General features: G+C 40.5%; 1 protein-coding gene across 2 annotated transcripts; it reads right to left on the bottom strand.

Annotated features, from left to right (window-relative positions):
* Window positions 1-8,775: 8,775 nt before the first annotated feature.
* rnf181 (ring finger protein 181) lies at window positions 8,776-15,752 on the bottom strand. 2 transcript variants are annotated; one of them, XM_061818476.1, is made up of 5 exons: window positions 15,290-15,752; window positions 13,630-13,760; window positions 9,209-9,324; window positions 9,047-9,121; window positions 8,776-8,981 (listed from the first exon to the last, which is right to left on the bottom strand). In XM_061818476.1, the coding sequence occupies exons 1-5, from the start codon at window positions 15,373-15,375 to the stop codon at window positions 8,922-8,924; spliced, it is 468 nt and encodes a 155-aa protein (XP_061674460.1). In that variant the 5' UTR covers window positions 15,376-15,752; the 3' UTR covers window positions 8,776-8,921. The 2 variants fall into 2 exon arrangements, with proteins under 2 accessions (XP_061674460.1, XP_061674459.1); XM_061818475.1 differs by having other exon boundaries at window positions 15,354-15,749.
* Between the last annotated feature and the right edge of the window lie 285 nt (window positions 15,753-16,037).

Raw genomic sequence — 16,037 nt, 5'->3', positions numbered from 1 at the left:
CGTCTTGGTTGATCTTTTGAGTGCCCATCTCTCTGGGGCAATTTAAATAAGGTCCGAGTTCAATCTTATGTTGATCGTCTTTAACTTTTTGTGCGATTCTCAGTCCCAATATGCTAATTACGCTGTTGATTTCTTTAATAATGCCAAAAAAAGGAACTTATATCAGTGTCCATATAGGCCAACAAAAGGAGCCTTGAACTAAAAGACTTTTACCATCTGAAATGTATTATCTATTGCGGTAATTCTCCAGTTTGCTGCAAGTATGAGCCTTTTTCTCCCCAGTTTTTGCTAGGTTGTGCCTCGTTGCTGCTAGTTAGTTTGAGTCCAATGTGACTGAGTGATCGTCTCAGGACCCCGCAGTATTTCCTGCAAAGCCATCAGATGTCCAGTTAATTGAACACTAGGATTAAGATAAAGGTGCTTGTTTCAATTGTATCTCGCACCTCTGACCAATTTGGATGGTTTTCCGTTTGTTTTCAAAACGTGTACAGATTTGCAAGTAAACTGATTTAGCCTTAGCCATCATTATGTGCCAGGAAAACACGTTTCCTTTATTTGGGTCTTTGTGCTCGCCATGTTCATCACTTTCAGTTCAACCAAAGTCACGGGTGTGACTTCTACTGGCAGCTTGTTTGAGCCATCACATCAGCGGTGTATTTCTGGTTCTGCAACACTACAGTCTGCTGCATTGAACACTGGACTTTTTTGTAAAAAAATATATATATATATATTTGAAACAAAAAAAAAACAATCCCAAAAATTTTTTACAAAAAACACCAGGTATTTTTACATTGCTTGAACTCCCCTGACATTGGCTGGCGACCAATTCAGGGAGTGGCCCGCCTCTTGCCCAGTCATACCTTGTGTGTGTGTAAATTATATATATATATATATATATATATATAATATATATATATATATAATATATATATATATATATATATATCTTGTATGCACAAAATGGATGCATATAAGTGATTCATAATTGTCAAATGAGATCTCCAAGTACACACTTTTGTTGTCTTTATGTAAATATGTATGCTTTGTCTATCATTTAGGTATTTAAATTTAACAAGAGATTTATATTCAAATATGAAATAAAATCTTAAATTGTGATTGTGTTTTTTTATTTTGAAGACATCCTGGCAAATGCGCACCTGTGTTCACACACACAACTGTGCAACGCCACCAAAAGGTATTTTTCACCCTTTCACTTTTTTTTTTAATTCCAAAAGTGATTGGACTACAGTTTAAAAATCATCATAAAATATTTTCAAAGACAAATTGATTGAAAATGTAAAGATTTATATAGGTACATAAGTATGCACACCTTTGGCTTCTGATATTGTTGTAGCACCTTGGCAGCAATCAGTCTCAAGACTTCTTAGGTAGCTCTCTAAGCTTGGCACACCTGTTAGAGGGGATTTTCTCCCATTTTTTTCTGCAGATCCTTTCAAGGTCAGTTTGGAAGGATAGGCATGTTGCTGAACAGCGATTTCTAGGTCTTTCCAGAGGTGTTGAATTGGGTTCAAGTCTGGGCCACCCAAGGATGTTCACAGACTGCTCCTGAAGCCACTCCATTATTTTGGCTGTGTGCTTTGGGTTGGCATTGTGTTGGAAGATGAATCAACGATTTAGTCTGAATTCCAGAGCACTCTGGAGCAATTTCTCTTGAATAATTTCTCTGCACTCCACAAAAAGAGCATTAAATAGCTGCTGCTGCTCTTCGTTCAGCTCTTTGAGACTAAACAGAACAAAGATGATACAGCAACTCCAACTCCAAGTCTTTACACTGGCTTCCAATCAGCTTTAGAATAGTTTTTAAAGTTCTACCTCTGTTCTGTAAATCACTAAATGGTTTAAGCCCTGAATACATGAAAGAAATCCTCATGGAATAAAAACCCAGTAGGGCTCTTAGGTCAACTGACTCAGGTCAAATAATGGAGCTCAGAGTCCAAGGCAAACATGATGAAGCGGCATTTAGCTATTATGCTGCACAAAAAATGGAATAACAGAATATATGTCAGCCCCAAGTGTCAATGTTTCTAAATCCATGTTGAAAACGTATTTTTTCCTCCAGCTTTTTACAGTATTTCCAATTTTAATTTGATTTTTTTTTTGCACTGTATGCTGCTTTAAGTGTACCTTTATTTCCAAATGTTTTTATTTTCTTACTTAGTTTTTAATCATGTAAACTACATTGAGTTACCTTTTATATGAAATGCACTGTACAAATACATTTGCTTTGCTTTGCTTTACATTTGGCAGCTGTCATCTTACCCTCTACGCAGACTTGTCGCCCAGTTCCTGTGGTAGAAAAGTAGCCCCACAACATGATGCTGACACCACCATTCTTCACTGCAGAGATGGTGTTCAGTAGTTGATGAGCAGTGCCTCTTCTTCTCTAGATATGACACTAGCTATTCAGGTTAAAAACTTCTATTTTGGTTTAATCAGACCAGAGAATTTTGTTTCTGGAGGTTTGAAAATCCTTAAGGTAACTTGGTAAACTCCAAGTGGGCTGCCATGTGTAGTGAGCAGTGGCTTCCATCTGGCCACTCTACCATAAAGGCCTGAGTGCTGGTGTGCGTTAGGAATCATTGACCTTGCGGATGGTTCTCCACAAGTAACAAGCCTTCTACCCCGGTTACTCAGCTTGGTCGTATGGCCAGACTTGGGAAGAGTCCCGATGGTTCCAAACTGCTACCATTTCCGAATAATCAAGACCACGGTGCTTTTCGGAACCTTCAATGCTGCTGAAATTCTTTTATAGCTTTTCCTAGATTTATGCCTCGACAAAAAACGGTTTCAGAGGTCTGCAGGCAATTCCTTGGACTTCAGTGCTTGGTTTCTGCTTTGATGTGTACTGCGAACTATGAGACCTTGTACAGACAGGCGTGTGCCATTCCAAATGATGTTCAATTAAATGAATGTACCACACGTGGACTCCATTCAAGTTATGGAAGCATCTGAAGAATCATCAGTGAAAATCCGTTGCACCAGAGCTTAAGTTTGAGGGTCATACCACAGGAAGGGCATCCGGCGTAAAAATTGTGCCAAACATATATATGCGTTCATCTGAGATGACACGCTGTGGCGACCCCGAAAGGGACAAGCCGAAAGAAACACACACACCAAAGGATGTGAATAGTTACAGTTATAAATTGACATCTGAAAATGTTTTTTTTTTCCATTCTGGGATATTTTTTGTCATTTTAAATAAAAAAAAAAAACCTGCTAAAATTGAGACGGCACGGTGGAACAGCTGGGAAGTATTCGCAGTTCTGAGGACCAGGGTTCAATCCCAGCCTCACCTGTGTGGAGTTTGCATGTTCTCCCTGTGCCTCTGTGGGTATTGTCCTGTCACTCCGGTTTCCTCCCATATCCCAAAAACATCCATTCATTGGAGACTCTAAATTGCCGCTAGGTGTGATTGTGAGTGCGACTTTTGTCTGTCTATGGGCCCTGCGATTGGCTGGCAACCAGTTCAGGCTGTACCCTGCCTCCTGCCTCTTGACAGATGGGACAAGATGCAGCACTCCAGCACCCATGCGAGGATAAGCGGCTTAGAAAATGGATGGATGGATAGAGCTTTAGAATATGTCTAACAGCAAATTGCGGAAAACGTGGTGTGAGTATTTTCTTGTAGCACTGTACATTATGGAATTGCTCGATTGACAATATAACTTGCACTAAGAAAGTCAAATACACTCAAATTTGTCTCATACAAGTGATTTCATTTAAAAGTCTCGAAAAAAAAAAAACAACTCAAAACTAATCTGTTCAGTATGTGCTCTAAAACACCTGCATGCATACAGTATGTTGCAAATTTATTTGAGTTAGCACAGTACATCATCCGTGGTGTAAACCATTACTAAGCTTAATTATGGAGTCATACAACTAGACAAAACATGTCGCAAGAGACTTCAATAGCAGAAAAAAATTACACTACATTTCAACCCTTGTAAAGATAGGGTCTAATGTAGAGATGCATTAGGTCCCAGCTGCGAAGACAGTACCTGAGTCCGGAATTTGACTCTTACTGTTTCTCCTCAACTACTTACATTTCTTATCTTCATTTCACTTTTGAGTCGATTTTGAATTTTTGAGAGGGGCAGCTTTGTTTTCGAGGCTTCGTGGGGGTCCTGGAACTGACCTTATGATTTATGCGTGGAGACGTTTGTCTACGCTAATCGATTGCTAAATATAGCATTTATCTTCTGACATATGAATGTTTGTGTATCCTTGTGTACTTTTTGGACTGTTTATTGTACTAGTTCAATTTCACTATGTTTTTTGGGATTGTGAAATGAACGGCAGAACACGGGAGGTTTTGGTGAGCTCACCGGTCCTTAACCCAGTTTATGTTGACCAAATATAGCATTTGTCCACCTACATAGCAAAGTTTGTGTATCTTTGAGGACGTTTTGGACAGTTTCTTGTGCTCGTTCAACTAAACGTTTTTTTTGAAGTACGCGACAGGACTCAGGACACTTTCGGTGCCGAAGGAGCAAACTAGCAAAGGTTGTTGTCAGATTTCAATATTTTCTGATACCGCCTTCCCACCATTACGAGAGAGCTTCACGCTAATAAACACAAGCCTGGTGTTAGCAACAAGATTACCTGTCAAGATCCCTCCCTTTTCAATTAACGATTAAAACGGACTTGCAGACGGTGTCGATTCTAGAAAAGAAGATCCACATTCTTGAAGTATATGTGGATATGAATGGACACTCGGGAAATGAAAATGTCTCAAAAGGTTGAGCAGGGGTGTGCTAACGGCCATTGAGCTCAACAACAAGGACGAGACGAGATCTTTTTAATATCAGGCCAATGGGTAACAAATCAATGTTGATTAATCGCATCTTTGCAACCAATGATCTGGACTTTTTCTTATTGAATGACAGAAATAAACATTTGGTAAACAACAACAACAAAAAAAAAACATAACAGAAAGTAGATGTAGTGCCACTTTAAATGAGGCAACACCAAAAATCTTTTCTTTTATGAACAAGTGTTGAAGACGGTGGTGGTATAGCTGTTATTTTTAAGTCATTATTTAAGTGTAAAGAAATTATACTGGGTGATTTTAGCTCCTTTGAATATCTGTAATTTTTAGTTAGAGGTGACCCAAAGATTGTTGTTATAATTTGTAGATCTCCAAGATATAAAAGAAAATTTATGGAAGATTTTTCCGAACTGCTGTCAATTATTTTTACTGTACTGACTACAACTATTTTGTCATAACAGGAGACTAACATTCATGGAGGCACCAACATGGAAATAAAATCCAAACAACTCTTTCCCATACTTGACACATTTGACCTCTCTCAACATATTAAGGGTCCAATTCCAATCAAAGTCGGATCTTAGACCTGGTCATCGTCTAAGGATGTTGAAATTCTATCAATTGACATTAAGGATATAGCTTTTTCTGACCATTTTTGTGATTTTTTTTGAACTACAGATTATTCCAAACGTTCAGACAACTTCAACGTCTACAACGAAAAGGTACATAAATGAGTACTGCCACTAAATTTATGGAGACTGGAGCTGTGCCACAGATTGTGAATACAGGGAGTCCTTGAGTTAAGACATCTCGACCTAAGACGCTTCGACTTTACAGGGGCCGTCTCCAGGCCCCGATTTTGTCTGGCTAATGCTTGTTCGTCTTTGTGCGCCGGGAGTATCTTAGCATTTTTCACCCTCCTTTTTCAACATTATGGCCCCAAAGAAGAAAGCTGTGTCTTTTAGCAATGCTTCTGCAGCCAAATCCATTAACATGGAAACGCAGCTCAACATCATAAAAAGATTGGAGAAAGGAGAGACACCAACACCACCAAGGCTTCAGTCAGATGACCGTGGTGACAATGATTAAAGACAAAGGCCATATTTGAACGGGTTCCGTTCCTATGTAGGATACAATGATTATCACAAAACAAGGTTCTTTGATACTTGTCGAGATGGAGAGGATTGAGGACCAGGTTCCTTCGCAATAGCTAAGCATAGCTTCCCCTTCTTCCTCTCCATCCACCTCTCAGCAGTAATGCTAAGTACATGTGTTTGTTTTTCATACAAAGTATTTTGATGTAAATTCTGACTTTTATGGTGGAATCCAACTTAAGTCGAAATTTGAGTTAAGTCGCTACTGTAGGAACGGATCTTAGTCGTAGACTGAAGACTCCCTGTACTGAGAATATTGATGAACTTTTGGACAATTTCACCTTGAAAATGTCAAATTCCATGAATGCTGTCACTCCTGTTAAAACCAAAACCATTTTGAGGCGACCTAAAACACATGGAGGAGCACAAAGATGTTTAAGAGCTCTAAATCAAAGTGTAAGAAAGCAGAACGCAAGTGGAGAAAAACTAAACTCCAAATTAACTGTGACCTTTACAGCGTCCTTGTAATAAGGGCTAGACAGCAACACTTTTCTGAAATTATCAGAAAGAACCACATTAATACTCACACTCTGTTTGCTGTGGTTCACAAACTCACAATCCCCCCGAATCACACCATACCATTACATGTTAGCAAGCTATAGACGCATCTCTAACAACAGGAAGCAGAACTTGGGGTAGCAGAAATGAAGATGTTGAGGTTCTTGCTCGGAGTGAGAGACGAGGTTCGAGAGAGCAGACTTCGATGATTTGGACATGTTCAGAGGCAAGAGCGTCAGTATATTGGTAGAAGGGTGCTGTGGATGGAGCTGCCAGGCAAACGAGCAAGAGGAAGACCAAAGAAAAGTTTGATGGATGTTGTGAGGGAGGACATGAGGGCATTTGGTGTTAGAGAGGAAGATACAGGAGATGGGCTATGATGGAAAAAGATGACGTGCTGTGGCGACCCCCAACAGGACAAGCCGAAAGGAAAAGAAGAAGGGGACGCATTTCTAATGCTCCATAGCAAAGATTGTTAAGAAAGTTATTTTTAATCAACTCATCAATTTCTTGAATTTAAATGGACTTTTTGACAAATTTCAATCAGGTTTCTGAACTCTTCACAGTAGAGAATCTGATCTTATCAAACCGTTAAATGATATTAGGGTGAATACAGACTCAGGAAAGCTGTCATTTTGGTCTTGTTGGATCTTAGTGTGGCTTTTGATACCGTATATCACAACATACTGCTCAACAGGTTGGAAATGTGAGTAGGAGGAAATGGAATGTTCCTTAAATCCTACATGGAAGAAAGGAGATATTTTGTAAACATTGGAAGTGCTCAATCTCAACAAATTGAAATAAATGTTAGGTCCCTCAAGGGTCAGTTCTCAGACCCCTTCTTGTTCAGCCTGTATATACTACCTGTGAGTCAAATTTTCCAGAACTTGGGTTTTGACAAACATAGCTATGCAGATGGCACATATGTAGCAGTGTCTCCAGATGATTACAGTTCAATTGAGGTGTTGTGCCACTGTCTAAAGCAGATAACTGTATGAGCCAAAATGTCTTTCAACTAAACCACGACAAAACAGGGATAATTGTTTTTGACGATAAAGAAAAAATTATTGCTGTTTGTAAATACCTGGACTCACTATCTTTAAAAAGCAAAGACAAGTCTGAAATTTTGGTGCTCTGATAGATTCTGACCTGACCTTCAGCAGTCATATGAAATCAGTTACTAAAACTGCCATTTACCATCTGAAGAACAAACCTAGAGTGAAGGCTTCCATGTGTCAACCAGACCAGGAGAAGCTCATCCATGTTTTTATCTCAAGTAGACTTGACTATTGAAATGGTCTTCTGACTGGGCTCCCCAAAAAGAGCATTAAACAGCTGCAGCTCGTTCAGAATCCTGCAGCTCGGGTCGTGACGAGAACAAAGCGGTCAGAGTATCCATTCATTTTCTGACCCCCTTATCATCATGAGGGTAGCGGGAGTGCTGAAGCCAATCCTAGTTGTCATTGGGCAGGAGGCAGGGTACACCCGGAACTGGTTGCCAGCCAATCGCAGGGCACATGGATACAAACAATAGTCGCACTCCCAATCACACCTAGGGGCAATTTAGAGTCTGAAATTAATACGTAACTTTGGAATGTGGGAGGAAACTGGAGTGCCCGGAAAAAACCCACGCAGGCACAGGGAGAACATGTAAACTCCACACACGGCAGGCTGGGATTCGAACCCCCATCCTCAGAACTGTGAGGTCAACGCTCTACAGCTGCGCTACCTACTGTAGCTGGCTGGTGAGAGCATATACCGCCAATTCTAAAGTCTTTGCACTGGCTTCTAGTCAGTTTTAGAATAAATTTTAAAGATCTGCTACTGGCCTATAAAATCACTGAATGTTTAGGTCCTAAATACATGAAAGAAATGCTCATGAGATACAAACCCAGTAGGGCTATGACATCAACTGACTGACTGAGGTCTAATAATGGAGTCAAGTCCAAACCAAACATTATGAAGTAGCATTTAGCTATTATGCTGCAACAAATTGAATAAATTGCCAAATGAGTTGACGTCAGCCCCAAGTGTGAGTATTGTTAAATCCAGGTTAAAAACTTTTTTTTTGCATGATTTTATGAATGAGTATTTCAGTATTACTTTTCAGTGATATGTCTTGCTCTAAAAGCTGTTTTAATTGTACCGTTTCAAATGTTTTTATGTATTTGAATGCTTTTAATCATGTCAAGCACATTGACTTCAATGCGCTATACAAATAAATCTGGTTTCCTTAGTAAAATATCTATTCAATATATAGTAAATCCTTACTAGTGTAAACTTACATATAATATGCAAAATATATAGAATCAATGAAAACAGGACATGGAACAATCATAAAGATATCGTAATTTATAAAATAAAATATATTTTTGAGGAGATGGTAAGAAGTCACTACTGCATAGTGAAGGCTGAATGTGTGTACTTTCACTCTGACAGTTAAGAACTTCCTGAATACTGCGTGATATGAAAGGTCACTGTCATGTGTACATTGCGCCATGGAGGTCCTCCAGTCTGTACTCTCTTTGTTTTCTTCTCTCCTACATGACACACAGTAAAGCAAACTCATAAGCTCATACGCACCAGGTGTTCAGTTCACACTCACCTTATCTTTCTTAAACTCTTCATAGTCCGGATTATCAGTTGGTAGTTCAAGTCGACACAGCGGGCAGGAGTTAGTCTTATGTTGAAGATAAATATTGATAGATGACAAAGATATTTAGCGAGACACTGAAGCAAAAACATGGGTGGGCTCTTACGTATGTACCTTGCCCAGCCATGGCAGGATACATCCCGAGTGGAAAAGATGTTTGCAGGGCATTTCTCGAACCGTCTCCTGCTCTTCAAACTCCAGCAAACAAACGGGACACTTCAAGCCTTTGTCTGCAAAAGCAAAAAGTCAACATTGCTAAAAGACCTTTTCATATCATCTGATCAAAATGTAAGCACATGGTCCAGTGAATTTCCTTTCAAATTTTCAATGTTGGCGGGAATTTCTTGGCAGTTGTTATCCATCAAAAGGTCATCATTGTTTCCAAGAAACACATATTCTATATTAATATTTGTCAAACTTAAATGCCAAAATGCCTTAACTGTTAGATGTCCCAAATGAAGTTTAATGATCTTCAACATGTTTTCTAAATATGTAAATAATATTTTGGAGATAAATTATATTTCTCCAATATCTTAAGCCTCTCCCATGACAACTAACAAAAAATACTCTCGGTGGCTTCAAAGTTGCTTTTTTTTGTCTCATTTTACAAACAGCCCTATTTTGTCTTTTTACTGTTAATGCCACTGGACAGAGACTCATTTTTTGGTGCAATACAGCAGCGGGATCGATGATCTGAAATATCAGGATGAGGCAGCCATTTTCCATTCTCAGAATAGCAGACAGCAAAATAAATTATTTCTGAGATATGAATAAATATGGATGCATTTTTGAATATTTCAGAACTATTGCATGGGTTTATCGTTATTACGTATTAAGGTTTAATGGGTACATTTACGAGCTTGTATCCAGAGTTTCAACTGCAACATATATTGTCCAACTCTATTTTAGTGAAACTTGTCTTTACCATAATCCACTTTTGTCTTTCCTGTTATGAAAAGTTATTTCCAGAGACCACCACCATTTCCTCTGTCAGTAAGGATTGCTTTTACTGTGAATGATTTCATTTGAAATCAATCAGAATCAGAATCAGCTTTAATGACCAAGTGTGTAAAGCACACAAGGAATTTTTCTCCGGCAATCGGTGCTGCCCTGGTACGACATTCAGAACAAAGAACAACAACATACCACCAAGAGCAAAGAACAAGAGATATTTCTGTTTAAAAGGAACTATTCCTGATAAGACGTGCAAGATGAAAAATCTATATAGATAAGTGTGTTAATGTCAATTGTGCAAAGGGAGCGGTTTTAAGTGAAGAATCGTGCAGTCTACAAAATATAATAAAATCAATAACTTTAATGTTCCCTCACCTTTATTGATCAAATTATTTGAGAAAGGCCACAAAGTGACCAACAGTGCTGTTATAACCACTGTAAATACAACCACAATAATGAATAACCTTTTAAATGACTACCTCTCTGGCAGTGTCAATGAACTTGTGCATGATATTGCATTTGTAAAGGTGGTCTGTAGACATGTCTTTGTAAAGCATAATTTTTCATACAGTTCTTCTTCTTCTTCTTTTCCTTTAAGCTTGTCCCATTAGGGGTCGCCACAGCGTGTCATCTTTTTCCATCAATTCCTGCCACGTGCATCTTCCTGTCTAACACCCACTGCCCTCACGTCTTCCCTGACAACATCCATCAACCTTCTCTTTGGTCTTCCTCTCACTCTTTTGCCTTCCAGCTCCATCCTCAGCAACCTTCTACCAATATACTCACTCTCTTGCCTCTGAACATGTCCAAACCATTGAAGTCTGTTCTCTCAAACCTTGTCAGCAAAACATCCAACTTTGGCTGTCCCTCTAATGAGCTCATTTCTAATCCCATCCAACCTGCTCACTCCGAGCGAGAACCTCAACATCTTCATTTCTGCCACCTCCAGTGCTGTTCCTGTTGTCTCTTCAGTGCCACCGTCTCTAATACGTACTTCATGACCAGCATCACCACTGTTTTTATAAACTTTACCCTTCATCCTAGCGGATACTCTTCTGTCACATAGAACATCAGGGTTAACCCTTCACATGTGCACCTGGCACCAGGACACCCTAGGTTGCAGTTTGATGATTGACTTTGTGGTAATGTCATCAGAGTTGCGGGCGCATGCCTTGGACACTCAGGTGAAGAGAGGGGTTGAGCTGTTAACTGATCACCACCTGGTGGTGAGTTGTCAGTCTGACGTGGCAGGCCCAAACGTAATATGAGGGCCTGGTGCCAGAATCCCCTGTCAGAAGGAGTTTCAACTCCCACCTCCGACAGAACTTGGCTCATATTCCACGGGTGGGGACGGTGAGTCTCAGTGGACAATGCGCCGCGCCTCCATTGCTAAGGTGGCTGACTGGAGCTGTGACTGTAAGGTGGTTGGTGTCTGTCGTGGTGGCAATCACTGAAAATGTTGGAGGACACCAACAGTGAGGGATGCAGTCAAGTTGAAAATGGGGTCTTTTTGGCCTGTGGGACTCCTGAGGAACCTGATGGGTACTTTTTGGCCAAGCAGAATGCAGCTTTTGTGGTTGCTGAGGAAAAAACCCGGGCGTGGGAGGAAATGGTGAGGCCATGGAAAAGGACTTCAAGACAGCTTTGAGGAAATTCTGATCCACTATCCAGGGTCTCAGGAGGGGGAAGCACTGCATCATCGACACTGTGCATAGTGAGGATGGGGCGCTGCTGTCCCCGACTCGGGATGTTGTGAGTCGATAGGGAGACTACTTCGAAGATATCCTCAATTTCATTGACACACCTTCCCATGAGGAAGCAGTCTGGGTTCTCTGAGGGGGGCTCTCCTATCTCTGGTGTTGAGATCACCTAAGTGGTTAAAAAGCTACTCGGTGGCAAGGCCCCAGGGGTGGATGAGATTTAGCCAGGGTTCCTAAAGGCTCTGGATGTTGTGGGACACTCCTTCAACATTGCATGGACATCGGGGACAGTCCCTATGGATTGGCAGATTAGTGCGGCGGTCCCCTTTTCTGAAGGACGACTGGAGGGTGTTCCAACTACTGGGGGTTCACACTACTCAGCCTCCCTGGTAAGGTCTGTTCATGGGTGCTGGAGAAGAGAGTCCGTTGGGAAGTCAAATTTCGGATTCAGAAGGAGCAATGTGGTTTTAATCTTGGCCGTGGAACAGTGGAAAATCTGTACACTCTCGGAAGAGTACTCGAGGGTGTGTGAGAGTTCTTCCATGTGTTTTGTGGACTTGGAGAAGGCATTTGACCATGTCCCTGGGTACTGGACCCACTGATACGGGCTGTTCAGTCTCTGTACAACCGATGTCAAAGTTTGGTCAGCATTGCCAGCAGTAAGTCAGACTCATTTCCGCTGAGATTTGGCTGGCCTTTGTCGCCGATTCCGTTCATAAGTTTCTCTCAGTGTAGCCGAGGCGCAGAGGGTGTCCTGGTTGGTGGCCTCAGCATCGCATCTCTGCTCTTTGAAGATGATGTAGTTCTGTTGGCTTCATCAAGCCGTGATCGCCAACTCTCACTGGAGCGGTATGCAGACGAATGTGAAACGGCTGGGATGAGACTCACCGCTTCCAAATCTGAGACCATGGTTCTCAGTCGGAAAAGTATGGCAGGCCCTCTCCAGGTCGGAGATGAGATCCTGCTCCAAGTGGAGGAGTTCTAATATCTTTTTTCTAGCCTTGTTCACGAGTGAGGAAAGAATGGACAAGGAGATTGACAAGCGGATTGGTGCAGTGCTGCATTGATGAGGACTTTGTTTTGGTCTGTTGTGGTTAAAAAAAAAAAAAAAAAAAAAAAAAAAAAAAAAAAAGGAACTAAGTCAAAAGGTCAGTATTGATCTGTTGTGGTTAAAAAAAAGAAAAGAAAAAGGAAAAAAAAAAAGGAACTTAGTCAAAAGGCTCAATTTACCGATCGATCTATGTTCCTACCCTCATGTATGGTCATGAGCTTTGGGTCACGACTGAAAAAACAATATCCCAGATACAAGGAGCTGAAATGAGTTTCCTCCACAGGATGTCTGGGCTTTCCCTTTGAGACAGGTGAAAAGCTCGGTCATCCGGGAGGGTCTCAAGAGTGGAGTCGCTGCTCCTTTGCAATGAGAAAGGCCAAATGAGGTGGCTGAGGCATCTGATTTGGACGCCTCCCTGGTGAGGTGTTCCAGGCATGTCTCACCGGAAAGAGAACCTGAGGATGATCAAAGACACTAAGTCTCTCAGATGGCCTGAGAATGCCTCGGGATTCCCCCTATAATGGCTGTCGAAAGAGAAATCTGGGCATCCCTGCTAAAGCTACTGTCCCCGTGACCCAACGCGGCTAAGCAGTAGAAGATGGATTGATGGACGGATGGACCGATAGACAGATGGATGTATGGCTGCTCAGTTGTTCACTTGCGTGAGACAGGCCTAACCTCACAAATGGACTCATACTTTGGAACGCCATAAGTCTTTATACTCTGATGCTTTATCAATCAACCATCACGGCAATAACAAATACATTTTTGCTGCTGAATATCATTATAGAATAAAAACTATTCACGTAAAGTGCATATCCATGTATCACCTGTTTGTTCGGGAGAAATAACAACTACATTGAGTGTCTGCACGGCTACTTTTGCAGCAGGGGGGGGGAGACGCTGGTTCCAGTCTGAAGAATCCCCCGAGTCCATCAAGTCCAAGCCCTGCATCAGAGACCTTCACACAAGCAAACACAAACCAGGACACAAGCTCAAATGATGTCATGAATTAAGTCTCGATTGTGATGGTAAACTCTGCCATGACTATGGAAACCCCCCTGGGGATTTGTTCAATAGTATTGTAAAGCATCTTTGAGTGCCCAGAAAAGTGCTAACTGTCAAGTATTCTCCTTCTTTTTATTTAGTCTTTGATAACCAGCTAAAGGTCCATGCGGTCCAGTGCAGTCAGACGATAACTTCACTCACTGTGCACTCGCTCAGTGATTCCCAAAGTGTAGTTTATGGGCTCCCATAGTGATATCCAAAAGAATCACTAACAGAGTACAGTTTCAGTCACTCACATTTGTAAAATGTACAGGTGTGGTCAGTCATGCTCGCAGATAAAGTTAAATTAATATAACTGTAAATTAAGAATAAAATAAACAAATACAAAACTAAAATAAAAAACTAAAATTTCAAACTCAGAAATGATCATTTGCAATTTCAACTGATATTAGTAGAACATGATACAAAACGGTATTTAAAATTGTTCATTAATAAAAATTCTTCATCTGACAAACTTTATCTGAAGAAAAGTTAAAGGCACTGGCCTGTCAAGGAATAAACATGAACGGACTATACCCGCAATGTTTTAAAGATGCTGAAAGTTTAGTTCAACATAATTGCCGTTAGTGGCAACAAGCTAGCGATACATTGGAACAAACATTCCTGTCGGCAATCGTGATGTATTGTTGTTGGGGGGGGGGGGGGGGCACGCATCGCAGGACTGCCGGAAATAGGAGGCCGGCTTGCTAGAACACGCCTTTATGCGCATGCGCTCGACGTATTGGCCACACCTGAATCAAGATGCTCAGTACGGATAACTTGCATTTCCTGTTTCAGGTGAATACTGGTTGTTTTTGAGCAGGCTTGTTTAGTTAACAACGTTTATGAAATAAAACACGTAAATTAATGTCAAGACTACACAAAATAAGCGCCGTCTTTCAATATCTATTTTTTTCTACCCGTAACAAATTTTACGCAGTGATTTTTCGTGCTCGACTGTGCAGATCTGCGAGCACAGAGGCGCGCGAGCACAGTCGAGCTTGTCAAATGTGAGTGACTGGAGTTCTATTGTATTACATACTTTTAGTTCATTTACATTTTAATATTCAACAAAAGTTCATTTTATTTTTCTAATATAGGTTGTTTTATTCCAAATGTACATTTTAATTTAATTACATAGTTATTTTTTTCAATTTTCTTATATTCTAGTGCACAGTTAATATTCAAATTGTAATATTAAAATGTTTAATCTTTTTTGGAGGCTTTTTTTTTTAATGAATACTTAGACCTATTACGCTACTGTATTTGAATGCTGGTTATGATAGTGGTACTTTTCGAGCTAAGTATTTCTTTTTGCCTTTGTGAAAAACCTATGACAATCACTAATCCTAGGTGACATAAAATTCTACTAGTCAACATCTAACACTTCACTAGTGTTACTCGTAGCACTAGTGAGGACAAAGAGAGGACGAGGACACGGACCTTAAGATGGAGATCAAGGATATGGAACAAATGCTCCAATCTCTTCCAATAGGTGGATCATCACCTGGCCAGTTCAAGTAGGGCATTCTGGCGGTACTGTTCCTCGGGGTTGGTGGGCTCACAGTCGTGCTCGTCGAAGTAGGAGGCCATGTTGGTTGCTCTTTGGTTTAAGCGCAGCTCCAAAGAGTGGAAGTTTGCCGGGTGATGACAACGTGGAAAATGAAACAGCACAAAAACTAAGATTTGGGATAGAAGAGTGAAACCAGTCACTGGTCAAAACGATGATCAGTGTATGTAATCAAACAAAATGGCAGTTTGGTAGCACTGTTGGATAACTACACTTGTTTTTCAAGAAAAGAAATTCCACTTCTTCGAACCAAAACTCGAGATCGCTTGCAACAATTAACATTTGTCATTCTTCCGGGTTGCACCAACCAGACACGTGGTACTGATTTTGTCCAATCGGCGGAGTTCTTGTTGCAAGCAACACTATTCTTGTCACGTGGTTTGCCTTTTCGAACCAGATGTTATTTTTTGGTCGTGTTGAAAAACGTGAAAACCGTGTTCAAGAAAATTGCAGGAAAGTATTTAAAGTACAGTGAAAAACACAAATATACATTGTATGTAATATAAAAATGCTAAACTAACAAATTTGTATTTGTACTTCTTAAATGTTATCCATGTTGCTCAATTTAAAGTAAATTCTCATTAAAAATCTAGTTTTTGATGACACCATTTCACCACGGGT

The sequence above is a fragment of the Syngnathoides biaculeatus genome, chromosome 4 (assembly GCF_019802595.1).
Source record: "Syngnathoides biaculeatus isolate LvHL_M chromosome 4, ASM1980259v1, whole genome shotgun sequence".
Taxonomy (NCBI): domain Eukaryota; kingdom Metazoa; phylum Chordata; class Actinopteri; order Syngnathiformes; family Syngnathidae; genus Syngnathoides; species Syngnathoides biaculeatus.
The sequence above is the reverse complement of the archived record's forward strand: the minus strand, read 5'-3'. Positions and strand labels throughout refer to the sequence as shown.

What these genes read in the sequence shown, in the direction of transcription:
- rnf181 (XM_061818476.1), bottom strand. Translation starts at nt 15,375, where the DNA reads ATGCCCTACTTGAACTGGCCAGGTGATGATCCACCTATTGGAAGAGAT. An exon ending in TCCTTGATCTCCATCTTAAG is followed by an intron (nt 13,761 to 15,289) that starts GTCCGTGTCCTC and finishes GCTTGTGTGAAG; the next exon opens with GTCTCTGATGCAGGGCTTGG. An exon ending in TATTTCTCCCGAACAAACAG is followed by an intron (nt 9,325 to 13,629) that starts GTGATACATGGA and finishes TTGCTTTTGCAG; the next exon opens with ACAAAGGCTTGAAGTGTCCC.